At 38.8% G+C, this 20,382-nt stretch overlaps 1 protein-coding gene across 1 annotated transcript in view; it reads left to right on the top strand.

Moving 5' to 3' along the window:
* LOC126653040 (von Willebrand factor D and EGF domain-containing protein-like) overlaps nucleotides 1–20,382 on the top strand; it is a 169,745-nt gene that overhangs the window by 97,527 nt on the left and 51,836 nt on the right. The window contains exons 14-20 of the mRNA XM_050340516.1: nucleotides 3,213–3,317; nucleotides 6,567–6,681; nucleotides 10,136–10,386; nucleotides 11,625–11,682; nucleotides 16,422–16,559; nucleotides 18,511–18,646; nucleotides 20,035–20,204. Of these exons, the coding sequence (XP_050196473.1) occupies nucleotides 3,213–3,317; nucleotides 6,567–6,681; nucleotides 10,136–10,386; nucleotides 11,625–11,682; nucleotides 16,422–16,559; nucleotides 18,511–18,646; nucleotides 20,035–20,204 (973 nt within the window). The remainder of the gene's footprint in view (nucleotides 1–3,212; nucleotides 3,318–6,566; nucleotides 6,682–10,135; nucleotides 10,387–11,624; nucleotides 11,683–16,421; nucleotides 16,560–18,510; nucleotides 18,647–20,034; nucleotides 20,205–20,382) is intronic.

Raw genomic sequence — 20,382 nt, 5'->3', positions numbered from 1 at the left:
CCTTGCACGTGCACAGGAATATTCCTCCCATGCTATCAGAACAGCTTCCTCAAAATTTAGGTCTAGCACAATCCAGATTGTGTTCCAGTCGCTGCCTTTCAGCCCTGTGGGAGTCTGTACAATTTTTCTCTTTTTTCCCCCCTCAAAAACAGGCACAGAATGTCTCTTTCCATGCATTTAAGTTCAAGAAAACCTCTGCACCTGTGGGCCCTCTGCCCTTTCCCTCTCCTTCAAACCCCGCAGAAGAACCAGGTTGATGGCTACGCAGAGAATGCACAATTAAATCATCTCAGCCTACACACAAATCCTAGTTCTCCTGTGGATCTTTTTGATGATCAAATTGGGAAGGCAGAGCCCAGTGCTGAATTTCAAAGGCAGCTGGCCTTACATGGCAGCACAGAGAACAAAACCGTGGAGCTTTTCAAGATAAAAAATGATTTTCAATTAATTCCACAGATGTTCAAAAATTTGTGCCCTGGAAAGTCCCTGATAAGATTTAATGCAACATTGATGATCTGGGTTATGTATCTATTGGCAGTTTCAAAATGTAGCTAAAAGATTTTTTCAGAACTAAACATCAAAAATCATTCTTTCTGGAAACATCACTGTTCACTATTTTAGGACTCTGTCCCCCTTCTCAAATCAAATTTGAAAGGAATCAGCAAAATTTCACAAAGGCTTTTTTCACTATCAGCATTGGGGGAACTGAGGTTTGACAAGCTCTTCTCAGCGCTCTTTCATTTTATCTGCTCTTGTATTCATGTTTCAGATTTTGCTCATTGTTTCCATTACATGCTGCTGAACATAGATAAGAAAGTACATGAGGCTACACCAGAGTGTTTGGTATAATTAATTGAGATATCAAAATACAAACCCCTACTTGGACAGCAGATGACTTGAGCTGTCCATACAGATGCCTGGGTGAAGAGGTGCGAGAACTTGGCAGGCACTTATCTAATTTGGGAAGCAGTCTCTTCCTTTCTGTCAAGTCTTCGTTGTTGCCTGTATTTGTCAAGAACAGAAAAAGTGTTTGCTAAAAAGTTAGTGAGGCAGAAACTGAATTTGAATTCAGGACAGTTTTATAGCTTTCATTATTCATTTGGAAACATTCATACAAATTCTATGTAGAGTGATGCCAATAGCCAAGATCATTTCATGATGGATGAAATACTTGAGGTAGAAGTGACAGAATTCCTGATTGTCCTTACCATTTATCCAGAACTGGCTCTTTCTTTCCAGGTGATACTTATGCTCAAGCAAACAGGGCCCAACTCTAAGTAGGGTTTTGCCTTTTAAGGGCCAACCAAACTAAAAGAAATGTTTGCTCAGCTTAGGTGTCATTGAAGTATTTGTTCCACATCACTAAGGTGACTAATGGAAAAGCAATTAAAATAGCTATAAACCAACCCAATTATAAAAAGACACCGAAATGGATGTTTATAATAGAATGTAGAAAAAAAGATTAAAAAAACCCAATCAAATTGCAAGAGGTACATCTCACAATGCTCACTTCAGACAGAACAATTAGTGCAACTTCATAGCTTTTTATATTTTTCCCTGTCTACCCATTTCTTCACCCATTATTAGTGCACTGGTATTGAGACAACATTGGAAATCTGGTAAAAGAATGAAATTAAATGAAATGTTAATTGTATTGGGAACAATATATTCTTAATGGAAGACTTGCTGCCACTGTCTTTCAGTGAAGAGCAGGACTGGAGGGGAGTTACCTGTTTTATTTTTTTCTCTTCTTAAACTGCAGGAGAAGTTCTTTAGTTCTTTTAAAAGGGTTTTTACCTTTAGTACAACACACTATAGTCTAATATCTCACTAGTCTAATATCTCAATTTTGTTTTTCCTTAAAGCTATACCGATGAATTTTAGTAGAGTTCTGGACAAAATTATATTAGTCCAAAGAAGTTGTTTCCCTTCCACAATTTCAAATTGTGAATATGCATCAACACTGCCTACTTCTCTCCTTGTGGTGGTTTCTGTAGACACAAACACTCTTAGCTCACACTGTGCATTTTGAGCTGGCTGACAACCATCCCTGTGATATTGTGGGAGAATCTGCTCTATTATATTTCATGAGCTTTCAGATAATTCTTTGTGAACTTATGATAATTGGTGCTTTTTATGAAAATTATAAAGTAATTTTTGCTCTCTGTACTTCCATTTATCTTTGTTCAATTTAACATGCATTCTTTCTGTGAACTGAAAGAGTTTGTTGATTGATCAAAAACATTTATACCCTTGATCTTGTAAAAATTCCTTTTAAAGGGAATGAGGATGTTTCAGATTCGGGGTCACAGGAGAGAGGAAGGAGGGCTGAGGGATTGTTTTCATAGCAAGAAGACTCAGGGGTCCCTGACAGATCTCAAGTAAAGGCCTTGTTAGATCTGCTAAACAGCTGCTTTATTTTGGCTGTGAGAAGACAAAACCTGAAAAATACCTGACAAAAGGGCTTTGCTTTCCTGTTGGTGTTCATCAGAGCCTACAGCATGGCTTTCCACGGGGTTTTTGGGTGCTCTTTAAGGTTCAAGTCTCTCAAGAGGTGTCACAATGCTTTCCCAAAAGCTAACCCATTCCCCACTTGTCTGGTATCTTTTCACTGTTATTGTTGAAAAATTAAAATATACATTTATTTAAATATTTTATCTTTTATCTTGTCTTATATAAATTTTTTATATAAGAAGTGCCATGCTCAAGGCTTCCTGAAATACCCAAATGCATGAGAAATCATGAGCTTGGACAGGAGGTGACTGCTCTAATGTACCTTCCTATGGAAACGAGACTGTTGCTTTCTCATACTGTTCACCCTAGAACACTTTTTTAAGGTTAATTTAAAATCACCTATATAATACACATTTTCTTTTTTTTTTTTCCTTAACCCCAAGGATTTTGCTTACTGATTTGTCATTATTAAGAAAGTGTTCCTGAATTTCAGCCAAAAACCTTAATTTTGTATACCTCTCGTGTTCAGAAAAGCTGAATGCCAGCTGAGCCAAAAGATCTTTTGGTTATTAATGAAGAGTTTCCAGTTTGGAGCATTAGGCAATTTGTTAGCTTGCAGCAGAGCCACTCACAAGTGGTTTAATTTATCTTGCTGGCAGGCATCCAGTTCAAGGGGGCAACAATATATGCTCCAAAATGAGCAGACAGTCTCCATATGGAACATTATTAGTTATAAAGATGATTTTTGTATCATTTAGATCACTAAAGATGGCTTCCAGTACAGTAATTCCAGAGTGTTGACCCTGTTCGACGCGGTCTGCCAGATCTGCCAATTCCACCCAACCGGACTTTGTAAATTAAAGGTAATTTAGGGATCATAAAGGTTTAATATGGATCGTCCATCTCTTCCTTAGTCCTCTCCCTCCCTTTGATGTACTGTGTGTAATAACTGCTCCAGAAGAGGAAAATCTATTTCCCAGGTCAGCTGCACAGCCTGACACTTTCCTCTTTCACAGTCTCGTGTCTGGGATATTTTATTTCTTTTTCATATTTATGTGGGGTATGAATACCTTGGCATGGCTTGCTTTATGATGGACCACTCTCTCTCACACAGACACTTCCAGAAAGACCATGGTTGACAATATTTATACTTTGCAGCTGTTAGTGGAAGTAAACAAGAGTGAGGAGCGTCCCCTGAAAGGCTTAACTTCACTTTTGAAGTGTTTCTGCTATTTTCCCTCTCCCAGCCTTTTTGGTGAGGGCACTGTAGCTGAAAGGTATATCATTTCTATACCCATTTTCTGCCTTAGCAAGAGGCATACAAAGATGCATGTCATATGGGTTTTGTCATGTGAGAATACCCTTGAGAGAACATAAAGCATTCTTGCTTACATTAAACGCTGCTGAGTACAAACATATAGAATTCTGACAGTTTCAAAACTGCAATCAAAAGTCTAGAGTTACATTTTAAATGGCCAACATGTTAGAAACTGTCTACAGTCACTTAAAAAGAGCTTCCCTGCTCTTATTTTCTAGAGACCTGCATTAAGCAAATTGTCTGATATTCAGTGGGGCTTCAAAAGAAACTTTTGAAAGGTATGAGGTGGGATATTTGAATGTGCTGATCCTGCTTTCCTACCCTGAGGCAAGTATGAATTAATAGGAGACCACCAGTCAGTGTTTTTATAAAATGAAGATTAATCAGGTACATCCTAACTCATTTTCCTCGCTGTTCTCATTAAGGCTAATGGGAAAATAAAGTTTTAAAACCTGCACTGACTGAAAGCACATACCAGTTACCAAAATAAAAAAAAAGTTCACATTTTTTTCAAGTAAATCAGTGAATAGAAATTACTTTAAAGGCCCCTTTACAGGCAGTTTGACCCTGACTGGATGTCAGGTGCCCGCCAAAGCCACTCTGTCACTGCCCTCCTCAGCTGGGGCAAGGGAGAGAAAATGTGATGGGAGGCTCGTGGGGAGAGATAAGGACAGGGAAAAATTACTCATCAGTTACTGTCATGGGCAAAACAGACTTGACTTGGAGAAACTAATTTATCACCAATCAAGCCAGAGTAGGATAATAAAAAAAATAAAAGCAAATCTTAGAACAACCCCACCCCTCCCTTCTTCCCATCTCATCTTCACTCACAGTTTTCTCTCCCTCCTACCCTGCAGGGGTGCAGGGGGATGGGGAATGGGGGCTGCACCAGTTCATCACACCTTCTCTCTGCTGCTCCTTCCTCCTCAGGGGCTGGACTCCTCACACTCTTTCCCTGTTCTACCTGAGTCCTTCTCAAGGGCTGCAGTTCTTCATGAACTGCTCCAGTGTGGCTCCCTCGTGGGGTCACAAGTCCTGCCAGCAAACCTGCTCCAGCTTTCACTTCCAGCAGCTTCTCCCAGAAGCCACCCCTGTAACTTCTGGGCTGCCACACCCTCACCACACAAACCCAGCACAGCCCAAATGAGGGCAAAACCACTTAAATTTCAGATTAAAATAATTGTGCCAGAACCATTTCAATTAAAGATAGGGTGAGGTTTCCTTTTTTCAAAGGCTCTCCTTATTCATACATTTTTGAAACCCAGAAATATATATGGTCTCTCAATATGCTGGTGTTCTCTAGGGATTATAGTAATTTCTATCCTAAAATGCTTCAAGGGACTATTTGAACTAGGCTTCCAATTGCAGCAGACCACATTCTAATTATCCCTCCTTTAACATTACTCTGCAATACCTAAATTGCTTTCAGAAAAGGTGTTTCAATTAGGGGACATTTTATATCAGGCCATTTCACATTCTGTGTTCCTCTTTTATGGAGCCCATTCTCTACCACACTTTCACATCAGAAAAAAAACCCACATCTTTTTTTTTCATCAGAGCATCAAGGTTTTGAAAACAACAATGCAATAAAATCTAATTAATATCCAGGTTTTAATGCTGAAGATCTGTCATTTTCTATCTTGTAGAGGTGATTATGAGAGTCCTCTTTTTGTTTCTCTACTCTCACAGTATTACTTAAAATATTGACTAATACAGTTTGCAGAAGAATTTCGAGACACTAATAAAGGAGTAGACAGAAAACACAAATCCAGTAATGAAACACATATCAGTCCTAGAAAAACAATGTGCATTGAAAGGAAGGAAAAGGAAAAATGTCTGTGGTCCTGGTAGCTTCTCCCTGCTGCTGTCCCACTGTGGCAGGGACATTCCCCTGTTCCCAACAGCACACCAAGGCTTGCTGGGAGTCTGCAAGGTCAGATAAAGTCCCATCTGCCTGTGTACCCAGCACAGGCTACAAGCAAAAGGCATAACTCTACCATAGGACCTTCCTGTGGTGTAGATTTTTAATTAGATCTGTTAATTACATCCCTGTGTTCACTTCTGAGACAACACAAGTGTCTTCACCCCATGTGGAAGGCACAGGGGGTCAGTGGCCCTGGTGGGCACCCTATCTAGGAAAGGACCAAGTCAGCCTGAAAGGCTGCTCTGCCCACAGTTCATAAACTTCTTTGGGGATGTTCTGGCCCATCTTGGCACCATGGATGTGCTCAGCTGTTATTTACAGCTATCTATGGGAATTTAAACTCCAACACGCTTCTTTATTCTGCTTTTATAGCATTGATTTTGAGGAACCTCCAGAAATAACTTACCAGAACAGGATTCTGTTCAAATGGAGCTTTTATCTAGTCTCAGTTTTTGTGAGCCTCATGGAGCTCACCTTTGAGTGATACCTAATACTCATTATACTACCAGTCACAGCTGGAAATAATGATCACATACACTACATGAGTGTGGAAACGGGAAAAGAGTCACATTCTTTGCATTCATCTATGACAAAGTAACACCACATGTTGCCTAAGCTAAAACATTCAAAGCTACAAAGATCTCGAACTGAAACTGGAAAACTTACAGGGCTTGATTTTTTCCCTGTCCGTAGAAAAGCACCAACCTTTAAATTGCTACTCTTTTATTGTTTCACGAGACAAGTGAATTTCTTCTTGTCTCCAGAAATTATTAATTGATAATTTCTTACCTTTCTTATTTATTTTTTTTTTAATTGCTTCCACATCACGCCTATTTTTATTTCCTTTTTTTTCTTTTTTTTTTTTGGTAGGAAGATACTTGCAATATAGATGGACTTTGCTATGGTGAAGGAGAGTCAAGTCCTACCAGTCCTTGTCTTCTCTGTGAACCTGACATTTCTAAGTTCACCTGGTCTGTAAATGAAAGTAAGACAGTTTTTTTCCCTAACTAATAATTTAGAAACACTTGTCTGGGAATTTATGACCCAGTCAATGAAGGACTTCATTCCTTCTTTTGGCTAACACGAATGTATCCCTGTGTAATAAACATGGATGGTTTGAAGTGGGAATAATTGATTGCACCAGAAATACAGACTCCACTTTATGAATTATCAATCTGGGTATGCATCTAGTTCTGTCTGAAACCTAATAAATTCTAAATTAATAAACAAAAATAAGAATTAAATATGATACTCCAGTGCTCCATGAAATGCCCAAGTCTGTCAGCTAAAGGTGATGGGCCCTAAATATCTCTGTCATCATCTTGCAAGTACAAATCTTTAAGGGTACTATTTGGGAAAAACACTGTTTTTAAAACACCAGTGTGTACTTTTGGTACCTGGAAGAATTGCTTCCTTTTCCTGAGCCAAATCCTAAAAAATGCCACACAATAGACCTTGGCTTGGCAGGGAGTCTAAGTGATAGGGATCAGGCACTCATTACCTCCACTGCCACAGAACCTAAAGGCTCATTCTGGAGCCCCTCGAGGCAGGGGTCATGGAGAAGGCTGCCTTTTGAAGCACCTCCCGAAGGCTGAAGACTTAATCATAGTGTTTTCATGGCTACATGTCCAGTGTAAACAACAACCACTGCTTGCTGAATGTTTTACAAATAATCCGTGTTTCCAGCGGCATTATCCTCACAGCCCATCTCCCCTCTTACATGAACACACTTGTATCTGGTCAATGTAAAGATTATATTACTAATTTTATGTAGATCCACGTGTTGGTCCTAGGAAGAGTTTCTCTGCACTTTTATATTCTGTAAACAAAAGCAAATTACAGGAAGGTGTGTGAACGACAGGACCAGTTTGCTTCGTTTGTTTGCAGTTTTATGCTCCTTCAGGGTGACTAGGTCAGCAGGACCCTTCTGGAAGGAGGGGAAGATTGCTCTTGTTCTGGGGGAGTAGCTGAGGATGCTCAGGGGCAGAGGCTCCTAGAGAATGCAGGGTCTGGCAGCAGAAAAGGTGAGAGCTGTGTGGGAGTGGCTGGAGTTCACAGCTCCAGCTTGGGAGACAATGCTGAGGAGAACAGTGAGGACACACCCTCTGCTGAGAGGTGACAGAAAGGCCCTTGAGAAAGTTCAGAAAGGCTCCAAGAGTTTCCAACAACACAAGAAGTCAGAAATTTTCTGAAATAAAGTTTGGAAGCAAGAACACAGTGGGAAGGGAGAGAGTTGTTTGCGAGCCCTTTTAATTCCTGTTCCAGGGTAGCCACTTTGAATTTTCTCTATTGAAAATCACGCTCCTCTAGTTTATATCCTAAAAATTCCAGATTTTGAAATTTAAAACTCTCTGTCTGGAAAAGATGCAGGCAGATCCATCCCAAATGTTGGACAACTAAAAATCCCTTTGGATGTCACTTGGATGAGTAGTTAAAAAGCCTAAGGATAAGTCAGACCTGAAGAAGAGCCTGTACACTCAAAAGCTCTGTGTTTTCCCCCAGAAAAATAGTTAAGTCTAATGAGAGGTATTACCTCTGACTCACAAACCTTACCTCCTTTCTGCCATAGAATCATAGAATCACAGAAAGGTTTGGGTTGGAAGGAAGTAGCAACTCCAGGGATGAGCTGATGCTGATTGTCATATAGACAGTCTCATTACTAACACCTAGACATTTCAATTTTAAAATTCAGAAAATGGTTTAAGAAGGAAAGACTGTATTTGTTTTGAAATTTATAAAGCAAGAAGTGATTTGGGAAATTTGAAACAGATCACCGTTCCCTTTTCATTTATTTCAAAACTTAAAAATATTTAAAAGAAAGGGTTTGTCAGACTTGTCTTGAAAAATGTGCAAACCTTCTTAAAAGTTCTGCAATAATAGGGAGTGTATATATATATGTATTCACTGGATGGCAAAGAAATCTCTGTAGAATTAAAAACACTTCTTCACAGAGTCTTTTCAGAACATCTGATTTTATGTTATTCAGTGCCTACCACTTCTTGTTACCATCCATCCAGTAACACTTATGTGTTTATCTGTAAATGCATACCCAGCATCAATATTTCATTGATTACCTTGGGCAAAGATTTTAAGGGCTCCATGGCTTTAGTGTTTGGGAAATAAAAGGTTTAATGAATAGATGGAAGCTTTCAACAGTTATGCCAGGACAATCTGCTGGACAAGCATTTTAGAAAGCTCTCATAGCACAGCAGCAATAAAGCAGAGACATATTTAAATAATTGCATAATATAAGGCATGCTATGCAAAGCAAAGTTTGATAAAAGGATTTGCACCACAAAAAAACCCCCCTAATGATGACTTCCCATGAGCATAATGCAAGGAGTCCTGATGAGAACACATATACAGTTCATAATTTGAGAGCGTGACTTGAAATTAATCCTCAGTATTAGAAATGCGCTTTAAGTTAAAGATAACTACGGTCAAATTACATTGTGAGAAGATTCCTTTAAATATCAGTACATGTCAATTTGTACTGCTGGTTAAAGTGGAAAAGATGGCTTGAGACTGAGGAGGCCTAGGACATGGAGATGAAATTCCCAGCCCTGCAAAGAGCTGCTGCCACCTCAGGGTACTCATCTGATCTTACTTTTTCTGGATTTCTAATTATAAAATGTAATAATTTTCTCTGCCTTTTCCTCTTTACCTATTCATATTGAAAGTAGCTTTAGGTAGTGTTTATCTTCTGCTGTAAAGTAGCCTTGTACAGTTGGGGTTTTGTCTTCATTGAGGAAATGCTGATTGCTAGAAGTAACAGTGCCAATGGTGACAATGATGCACACTACTGTCACTGGGGATAGAGAATCTCAGCATCACTGGTGTATCTCTGCTGGCACTGAAAAGACAGTTATTCCTGATGAAATGTCCAACTGAATTCATTCAAACTGCTTGGGCTTAATTACTCCTCATGGGTAAAGGCAGAAGAGTCTACTCAATGGGGAAAGTTACAATTTATTTTTCCCCTCCAGTTGCTCACCCAATTCATTTGTCATTCAGCATTTCGAGATTTAATTTCCTTATATTTCAGTGGATGGATGGATAGACAGAATTGTAGATAGATTAAATGTATATGTAGATATAAGAAGTATAATTAATTGAAGTTTTAGTAAGAATTGAGACTTGTGGGAGGTTATAGAAGTCATGTACTATCTCTTCCCATATATCATATAGCACATCAAAATTAATTAAAGTGCAGAACGGGAATAAAAATCAGTGTTGGGCAGGAGAAAAAGAGGAGGAAAAAGCTGTCCTTTTTGGTAAAGCCATTTGCTGCCCCTAACACCCAAATCACTTCCTCCAGCAGCCTCTGGGTATGTTCTGTACCTTTGCTTTGAGAGCACTCCTTCAAAGACCCACTCTGAGAATCTTCACGTGGGAGAAACTGGAATTTATGTAATCCTGGTTTCGTTTTTGCTGTTTAGACAACCTGCCTCCTGTGTTCCAGGCCCCCTCCAGCCAGCTGCTGACATTTATTGGTGAGAATTTTGTTTACCAGCTCATAGCAGTGGATCCAGAAGGGTCAGCCGTGCTATTCATCTTGGAGGCTGGGCCGCGGGATGCCAGGCTCTCTCCTGCTGGCCTTCTTATCTGGAAAGTTGATTCCGAAGAAATGCAGACCTTTGAATTCACCGTGTCAGACGAATGCAATGCACAGAGCAGATACTCCATTGAGGTAAGGAAACGAGCACTTTAAAGGAAAAAAAAAGCAAAACAAACCTGTTTATCATGCCATTGCTTTGGTGCAATTGTCATTATAGCTAATAATTTGTTACTGTCTCGAAAAAACAAGGTTTCAGCTATTTCCTCATAAGTGTATATTATCCAGCACAGCAATAATGATCAATTAATGGAATAAATGTCTCAGAGAACATAGAAACTATATATACAGGGAACAAGAGAGAGTGCTATTGATTGCTGTTTGAAAGAACACTCTTGCAGAGCCTTTTAATGGTTCATTAATCTGCTTTAAAATTCACATTCCGCATTTGGATTGCACAAAAAAGCATATAACATAAAAGATCAAGTTTTAGCTATAAAAGGGAGATTATAACTCATTCTCAATGATATTTTTAGAGGATGTCTTGCTCTTATGTCATTATTCCACACTCTAAGTTTCTTGGCAGAGTTGTGCGTTGCTTTGTCTTTATTGTATAGGCCAACATTAATCCTGTGATGGGATGAGCTCATAGAGCAGGAAGCAGACTCCTGTCATAAGAACAGTTTTGTGAAGAAAAGGTTTTTATTCCTAAAGATTCCTATTTTTGCTCATTCAAACCGCAAATACCAATCTGCTGAGCCCCCCCAGCAAAGGGGGAACTGGAGCCTAGATATGGTTTTAATGGAAACATTTCAAACCAGAACCGTGTTATCTGAGGTGAGACAATGCAGAGCTTTGAAACTGTTGAAATGCAGTTCTTGTACATATATAAAATACAACTATGGATCTCCCTTCCCTGAAGAGAGAGACCAGCTAAGGAATGCCACAGTCATGTTCCTGCCTGGGAGCCATTTGTAAAGTGAAAGAGCAAGGAGGGCAGGCAAGGAAAGAAAAAAGATTTTTCATTTCTTTGAAGAATAAGGAACAAATTCTGCCCTCAGATAATATGTGAAAACTGCTGTTATAGCAAATAAGGTGCGTTTTTTTTTCTTTTTCTTCTTACAAGAAGTCAAAATGTGCCCCTAAATGTTGAAAAAAGAAATCCCTTTGAAGTTAAGCTCTCAGTCAAATAAATAAGTATGTTGAGTATAAGACCATCTATCTAGACAAAGGAAATTGGTTAGAAATAAGTTTCATAACACTGGGTAACATGTTTGCAGAGCAAATCTCTCCCTTCCTAGAGGGTAACAATATACCTCCCAGCTGTGATTATTGAGAGGAATCTTACCTCGACTCCCCTTTGCCTTCCTCAGGTTGGAGTGAAGCCCTGCAGCTGCCTCAATGGTGGAACATGTGTTACTAATATCAAATATAAACCCTGATTCTTTTCTAAAAAAAAAAAAAAAAAGGCTGAAAAGCACCAAGAGAACAAAATGCAGTGAGGCCAAAGAGGTGGATAGAAGATATACAGTGCAAACAGGAATGGAGTAAAAATTTGAGGTGTGAGGAGAAAGAGAAGCATTTGATAGATAAGAGATAAGGAGAAAACATGTCTGTACCTATCATGCAGTTTATAGACACAGCCTCACTGCACTCAGGACAACTGGGAATGATTCACATAGATGAAAAAGCACTTATAGACAGCACATGGGCAAGGACTTCCCTGTGCTCTCCAGACTGGAATTAAACCAGCCTGTAGACTCTCTGCTGCAATAATCTTCTACAACCAGGCTGAACTGAATCACTTCTGGGTCTCACAGAGCACCCACCACCTCCTCAAGCTGGGACCATCACTCCACCTGTTCCTCACATCCCTCACTTCCATCACAACTGATTTTCACATTGGTCTAAACGTGCTTGTCCTGGAGTTTCATGGAAGTTTTTACCTTTTTCTTTTCCAGTTTAGTTCTTCAGGGGGTACAAGGCAAATCTGAACACACAGGACTTAAACAGGATTTCTAAATCTGGCTTAGTTTTGGAGAAGGCCAGGTATTAAACACCCACTCAGGTGGCTGAACAGTCATGGGAAAGTACAGACACTGTGCCATCATCCATTCTTGTCAGAGTCAAATTAGTATCCCACAAGCAAAAGAAGCCAACTGAAACCGTGTTAGAACATCTCTTGGATCAGAACCATTTCAAAAACCGAGTCAGAAAATAACACCTTAAGTTGAGTTCAGATTTCAGTACTTGAACTGGTCCAACACCCTGCTCTGTTCAAATTCATGAGATCCATAATGTTGGCTTCTGCCAGTGATATAGGTTTCAAAAATCAAGTAGAAGTAGCATCAAATGCTCATAATTATTACTGCTTGTAATGGATATATACAGAAGAAACCCAGTTTTAAACAAAAGCAGTGAACAGATTTTACCCAATGGGAAAGGAACCTTTTCTGCCTCTCAACACTTCATTAAACCTTCTTTGTTTTGGTCATGTGGGACTTCAAGCCCAGTTTTCATTACTATAAAATTCCAGCAGAAATGAAAAATAAAAGTCATTCAGAAGTGGAAGTCTAGAAAAATGACCTAAAAGGTCTGTGACACGCAGTCAGTATTGGCTCCAGGTAATGCTACCAAGCAGCCAAAGCCTGATGCTGTCAAAAGTCTTTATGCCACCAGAGGTTACACTGATGCAGGAGCACATAAGCCTAAACATGAAGAATAAAGTTATAAAATGGAAGTTTCAACAAAATATAAAAATTTCTAAACCAACCAAACATATGCAGAATATCTTGAATTCCCCTGGAAATACCATTCCTACGAGGAAAGGGAAATTTGGGAACTTTTTATGGTTAAACACTGGATATAAGAGTTAGATTAAATTAATAAAGAGCAATGTAATTCCATGAGTTAATAACTCCAGTGGACATGCTGTCCTGAGAGACAAGGGCACAGGACACCTTGAGGGCCAGAGAAACACAAGGTTTTCCTGCACCCTTAATTCTTACCAGTAAAATAAAAGTACAATGGTTTTACTGTTGTTTCTGTTCTTCCCAAAAAGCTACAACACAAGCAGCACCAGGAAAAAAAATATGATTGAGTGAAAAAGGAATACATCTTAAAGTTTTAGTAGCAGGTGAAAAATTATAAGCAAGTGGAGTTGAGAGCCAGCTGGGAAGCAGATGATTTTACTTCGGGGCAGGTTCTGTGACAACAATAAAAGCTCATCCTTGATGCTGTGTTTATGCCTCAATTCCCCAGAAAACCATCAATAATCTAATGAGAAAGCAATGTTATACAGCTCAAGTGACAGCACCACTACACCATCAAATCCTTAGAAATGACAGGGAACAGGCAGTAGCAGAAACAAGAAGTTAACTCTTGTGAGATCTTCCCAAACACCCCTGCAAGGGAAGCAGCAATGCAGGAGCACTGGTGTATCTCAGGCAGTGTAAGGGTAGAAAAGGAAATGGGAACAAGGCAGGGGGAAAAGGCATTGTGACCCTATAATTATTACTGCTTTAATTTGCTGTATCTCGAGTGTTCAAAGCTCATTCATTTTTCATCTACAGTGTTAACAAGATAACAAGAATTCCTATTGTTTATTCCTTTGGCCATAGAAAGCAAGAACATCACCCACCCAAGAACAGAACTCATCCTTGAAAACCATCTCAATAAAAAGATTATTCTTTCTTTCCTCAGTGATTAGTATAAAGTTGGGTGTGGGGTGGGGAGAAAGATGGAACACTAATTTCATTTTACTTTTCAGGAAATTAAAGAAAACCGCAGGATCTTTTCATGGTTTTTAATAACCATAGAGCCCCTAAATGAGATTTTCAGTTCCTTTAGAGTCAACTAAATGTGAACATAGTCCAAAAATCTTTCTTTGCATCTGTAGGTGGTCAGCTCCTCTCTCAAGGCATGAAAGGACTTTATCTTCTCAGACAATTTCCTATGTAGGGATGGAGAAATAAAGCTGGCACACAAACAGATGGTTAAACCTTGCAACCTGAAGAACTTCTATTCCTATTATTTTTATTTGTACTGTAGCACTGCCAAAAGAATTGAGATTCCCCTGTGTTACAGTGACTGGAGGTCATGCAAAGAAAATAATTGACACTTCTCAGTGCAGACAGTTTTCTGTCCATTTCTGCTTCTTCTACAGCAATATTCAACAAAGTTTCAGAGTTTGCAAACATTTGCCATTGGACTCATCTGGATTATCATTACACCCAAATTGATCAAACACTCTTTAAAATCAAATCTCTCTGAGTGCAAAGGGGTGCTTGCATAGTTTCACCTTTACATCAGAAAAATCAGCCAAGTGACTGAATTTTTAAAATTATCTTTTTACTTAAGGTGTTCCTTTGCTTTCTGTAATCCTCTCATCTTTGAGATTTGAGAGATAGCCTTTTGCAGCAAAGACAGAGAATGCAGGAGGGAAGAGAAGGAACTGAGGGAGAAATGATGGCTGTTACTGAAATTGGGAACTTCTTTCCTATTCTCATTTTTTATAGTGTCATGTTTAGTCTTTATATGATACTTAGAGAAAGAAAATAATTACTAATCTAATCAGAGGGTAACTCATTCAATATTTTCCATAATGTGGTCTAATAATTTCCCAATGCATCATCAGAAATCAGTATCAGAGAAAAGCAGCCCGATGCCACGAGTGTGCTAATTAAATAATAAAATATAAATACTCAAACAAAATATAACATGGGAGGAAAAAAATTCAGTCAAGCCCTACAATACTACATGATGTCCAGCTTCAGTGAAAGAAGCAAGAAGCATGAGAAATAAGAACAATTTAGATTGAGACAGCACAGGAAAGGGGATGTGACTTTTGCGCTACTGTTCTTTTTTTTTCCCTCAAGACAAAACCAACATGGGAAGGTGATGTCACTGGTTTTTCTAGGCAGCTCAATCAATAAAGAGGCATCAGTTTGAGTTTTCTACATGGAGATGCTATTTTAAGTTGAAAGGAGTAGTGGAAGCTCTCTGAAATGCTGAAGCAATGAGCGATTATGTTGTAGGAGATGAATAACAATGTTCTGTTTTTATCATCCTGTAATTCATTGCACTGTGACAAATGTCTTCTTTGAAGAAAAAAAAAAAGCAATTCCTTTATCCTTAGACCTTTCTTCATGATAAAGCTGGGTATCTGATATGGAACAAAACTTTCTCTACCTCGTGGTATGTCTTGAAGCTGGTACTCACGAAGTTGTCCCCATGTCCTTGTATATTCCTTCAGGGACAAAGGACATGACTTAATAGAAGTGATCTGGGCTAGTTTATGACCTGCTATCAGGGCTGCATATCCTGTAACTAACAATAGCCAAGAAAGTTTGCTCAAGTGCACAGAGACAGCAGCAAGCACACCCTAAGCCTGAGGGAGTTTTTATGTGATTGCTCTGCATCATTTGCTGTTCAGATAGTATTTTTAACTTTTGGGTCACCTTCCCCTACAGGTATTCACTAAATCGTCCAAAGTTGTGAATTTTAATATCAGTTCCCTATTTCCAAAATCAGCAATAATCAAGAGATAGTGTTTGGGGTTCAGATCCTATGGCAGCTTGTCCTCTAAACACCAGTACTATGGCTCAGTGACATTTTCAGAATGTTTGTTCAGATTTTAATTTTAAATATTAAAAACTTGGGTTTTCTTTAAAGAATCCCATGATTTTTAAGGTTTCTCCTCAGCCAGACTCTATCAGATTGGTTCACAATAATCTATTAGTTATGTGGGGTTCATATTGAAATGGAAAGCACAGCTATGTCAGTACATGGCTCTCCATATCTTAAAGCCAAAATGGTGACACTCATTGGCTTCTTTAGTATATGACAGACAAGACAACAAAAGCAGAAGCAAAGATGTGAAATGCAGGAGAAATATTAATTTTATTTATGTGCATTTTTATTTAACATGCACAGCTTTCTATGAGCAGCAGTCTCAGGCTCAGCACTTCTGATGGCAGTAACGACAGTAATAAACACAGTGATGAAAGCAGGTTTAAGTGAGACAGTGGGGAATTTGGCTGGAACATGAGTGACATGCCCTGTAATGAGTTTACAGCTGAGAAGTGAGCCTTCATCTGCTTCAACATTTGAGCTGAAGTATAAACAGGGAATCTTTCCTGATTATTAACTTCCCCTTTGTTTTGCCACAGGGCTTACTTGTCAAGAAGACAGGAACGAGTGTGAAGAGAGTCTTTGTTTTCCTGGAGTGTCTTGTATGAATACCTTTGGATCTTATGCATGTGGAATTTGCCCCAGTGGGATGGAGGGAAATGGTAAAACTTGCAAATGTGAGTGTTTTACATGATTTATTTTAATAGATGGAGGGAATATGGGTTCAATTCTACTACTATTTATTATTGTTAATAAAGTATTTTGCCACTCATTTCAAGTTCAGACCTCCAAATATACAAGACAGACTATTGTCATGTTATATTAATATAGTTATTTGCAAATTGGTCTCTGCTACTTTTCATTTTGGTTAGAATGAACCCCACAGTACGCAAAAAAGCATTTTCCAGATGCCAGCTAGATAATTTGCCAAGGACTTTCCAGATGTTCTACTCTATTTCACTCCTAAATATACGATCTACTAACAAGTACCTGGGGAGCACCCTGAGATGGATTTTGCTTTGGGTGAATGGTGGATGGAGGGTGAGAGAAAGTAGGTCCACATGCCAATCCTTCCCATCCTTTCACCTCTGTTTCCAAGGTGTGCTTCCATTAGAGGACACAGCCCACAGATGCTTAGCATGAAGTCATTCCACAGATCCCAAGTAGTGAAGAAAACAGCCAGGAACAATTTTAGACATGCTCCATATTTGCTTTTAGAGCAACAGAGTCGTTAATGGGGAAACACAGTGACTTCCCAGTGCACTTGATGTGATTTACACACGCTCCACTTGTTTCAGTCATAGAGACATGAGTCTTCTCCAAAAAATAATTATTTTTTGGCCAGAAGGAGAGAAAAAACACACTTGAAATATTTGTATTTATTTGTTTGTTGGTATTTCCAAAGAAAGCCAAGAAGCAAAAGGTAAAGATATTCACTGTGGAGATATCGGCATTTCCTCATATTGACTAATGAAATGAAAATAAAAATATCCTCTGCAAAGAGACTGATTTGTAACTACAGGACCCTGGCACCAGCAGAACTGCCTTTCCCTGATTTACCAAATCTCTCTTCAGTCATATTGCCAAACGTCTGTATTGAATGTTTTCTTTGGCCACACTGGTTATTTCAAAGTGATTTTGCATCTGTTTCACTAATGTATATTTTTGTGGGTAATTTCACCAGTGCAGGAAGGATATGCAAAATAATGTGCTTTTGATAAATATAAAAAAGTAATTTCTTACTCTGTATTTTTTAATTACAGGAAAAAAATCTACTTTGGAAATGCACATTTATCAGAAGGAATAAACCTGAGTGCTTCCTTGTCCACCCAAGATAGGACAGAAATCATTATTTGTAGTTCTGATACACAGATTTAACATTCCTGCTCATACTTCCCTTGCCTAAGCAAATATAAAGGCTTCTGGGAGGAAGGAAGAGAAAACTGAAGTAATTTTATAGCTCTTAGAGTGAACAACAGCTCATTGCATTGTTTAACACATGTAAAGAGTCAGAGCTTTACTAAGAGTAGAGAATATTCAAGAGACCCAGGGCAATTCAACTTTCAACACTATCCATGTAGACTTTATCCTTAATTTATGCAAGAAATTACTTTAAGATTATGCAAAAAATAACATTTTTGACAGTCTCCACCAACCATTTTTCCTCATTACATCCACATATACTTACAAAGTTTTCAGCTGAGCTAACTGAAGCCAACAAACACACACAATATAACATCAGACAAGCTTTCAAGGAGAGGTAGGAACCAGTCAGAGCACAGGTGTGCTCTGTAGCATCCTCATCCAAGCAACAGTGCTGTCAAATACTGGCTGACCTGAGGCTTTCTAAGTATCCTGAGCTCAATAAAAGATCACTGTGCATATTAAGTAAGTCTCCCAGATAAGCAAAGTTCAGTGAGCTTGGGCATAATAATTTTTCCTGTATTTGTGTTGAAGCTTTGCTGCTGTGTGTCAGCAGCTGACTCACCTGATTTGCCTTTATTTGCTTGATGGTTGGCTTCCAGAGTAAACTTATGCCAGGTTACCTGATTTGCTGTTGCTTTTTATCATCAATCACAGCTAAGCCCTAACACCTTGTTTCCTTGTCTCCCTGATGTCTTTTCACAGCTGTGCTTGATGCTGATGTTACAAAACCTTCAAGCAATGGCAAAGGTGAATTGAACAGGACTGAGGTTAAGCAGCCACTGCAGTCCTTAGAGGCGAAGGATTCTCCTGCAATTAAGAATTTTAACATAAGTGATAGACGTGGTAGGTAAACAGGGATATGAAAGCACTTTTTCTCTAGCTGTTTATGATACAACATGGAAAATTGGAGTTAAAAATAAAAACCCTCCTAATACACCAGACTGAGGATTGCAGCTAAACAATTCTTACAGCAATAGCGATCAGAATGGCCAGGTTTAATTAGAAGTCACATCACTTCTAAGGTAGAACAAAACCACTCCAAATTTTACTGGTCACTGGGAAGCAAGATGATGAGTGACAGCTTATGCCAGCTTGCCATAGCCAAGTGATGCTGGTATTTCAGTGTGTAGTGAGCACTTACTGAATTAATAATTTTGAGCACAAGTGAAGGTGGACTTGATGTATGAACTTGACTGTGACAATGGCTTTTCCCAGAAGGGGAGCTCTACAACACTCCATAAACATGGGTGTGCACCTGCACAATCTTTATGATGGCCCTGTTCTAATGAGTGTTGCAAGTTTAATTGATTTTCTAGTGAAAGCAGGCAGCAAAAAAATATCTGCTGTGTAGAGGCATATGTAAAATAAAACATTTTGTTTCTTACCTTCTTTTTTTTTTGAATATCTGTACCAGGCCAGTCAACACCTAACCAGACCTTGCCTCCTGCAGGTATCCTATATCATAGTGCTGCAGGTGAGGTGCAAGAATAATGCAGAAAATACTTGAGAATCGTGATGGAGACCTCACTGGAGGCAATTAAAAAAGATCTATAACCATCATTAAGATTGTATTCATCATCTGTTCTGTGTCTTGACACTGTTAAATACTTCACAGGCAGTTCATATACACTTGCTATTCAGTGACATCATAAGAGATAAAATATTATATACTACCAGAGTGTTAAATTTTGCACACAGTTCTAAGATAATTAAAGCAGTTTCCTGTAATACAAGGTTTGATCCATGAGGGATGATTTCTAGATCAGAAACATATGTACTTGACAGTGTAATTTTAAAAGTAGGGTGTAGGTGCTGTAAAGTTTGATAATTACCTTCCAATTACAGAAGACCAAAAAGATGTCAAATAATACAGATTCTCACTCAGTTAATCTTTCACTTATGCTGAAAATTACACTTTCTATATTGTACATGATAAATGCCAAACAACTTTGAGTAATAAACTTGAAAACATGTAATTAGAGGACTAATAAATCTTGCTTTAATGAGAAACAGCTGTTCTGTTCCACTGTGCCCACAGGACATTCTCATGTTTGGCTCAAGGTTTGGGAACATTTTGCATTAATTAGACTTTAAAAGAATAAAAACAGTTGTAAAGCTTTAGCTGGGCTCAGGCATTCGCTGCTAAGTTTTATACATGTGTTTCATTTGAGAAATTATTAAACATGCTTGAACCCACTTTTTTTTTTTTTTTTCTTTAATTTCTCTTTTGGGCCATGCAGCACCACTGTCACACGTCACCACCTGTACCAACAGGCCATGTTTTCCTGGAGTGCTGTGCTTTGATCGGAAACCCCCTTACGTTGGATACGTCTGCGGCCGATGTCCAGCGGGGCTTTTTGGGAATGGTCGAGTCTGTACCAAAGTCCCCAGACCAGGTACTTTCAATCTTTTAGAATTTTAAAAATGTTTTGCATACAAAGGCTGTAAGAAAGTATGAACTGGTATGGCATTACAACAGCACCGTACTCTGTAATCCAACGCTGAAGGCTGTGTTCTTTCACTCTTAGCTGACGAGCAGCTGGCAGGTCTTATTTCAGGAATACCTGGCTCTAT

This window comes from Myiozetetes cayanensis, unplaced genomic scaffold (genome assembly GCF_022539395.1).
Source record: "Myiozetetes cayanensis isolate MyiCay16 unplaced genomic scaffold, myiCay2020 scf9, whole genome shotgun sequence".
NCBI lineage: Eukaryota > Metazoa > Chordata > Aves > Passeriformes > Tyrannidae > Myiozetetes > Myiozetetes cayanensis.
This window is presented reverse-complemented; position numbering and strand designations above follow the sequence as displayed.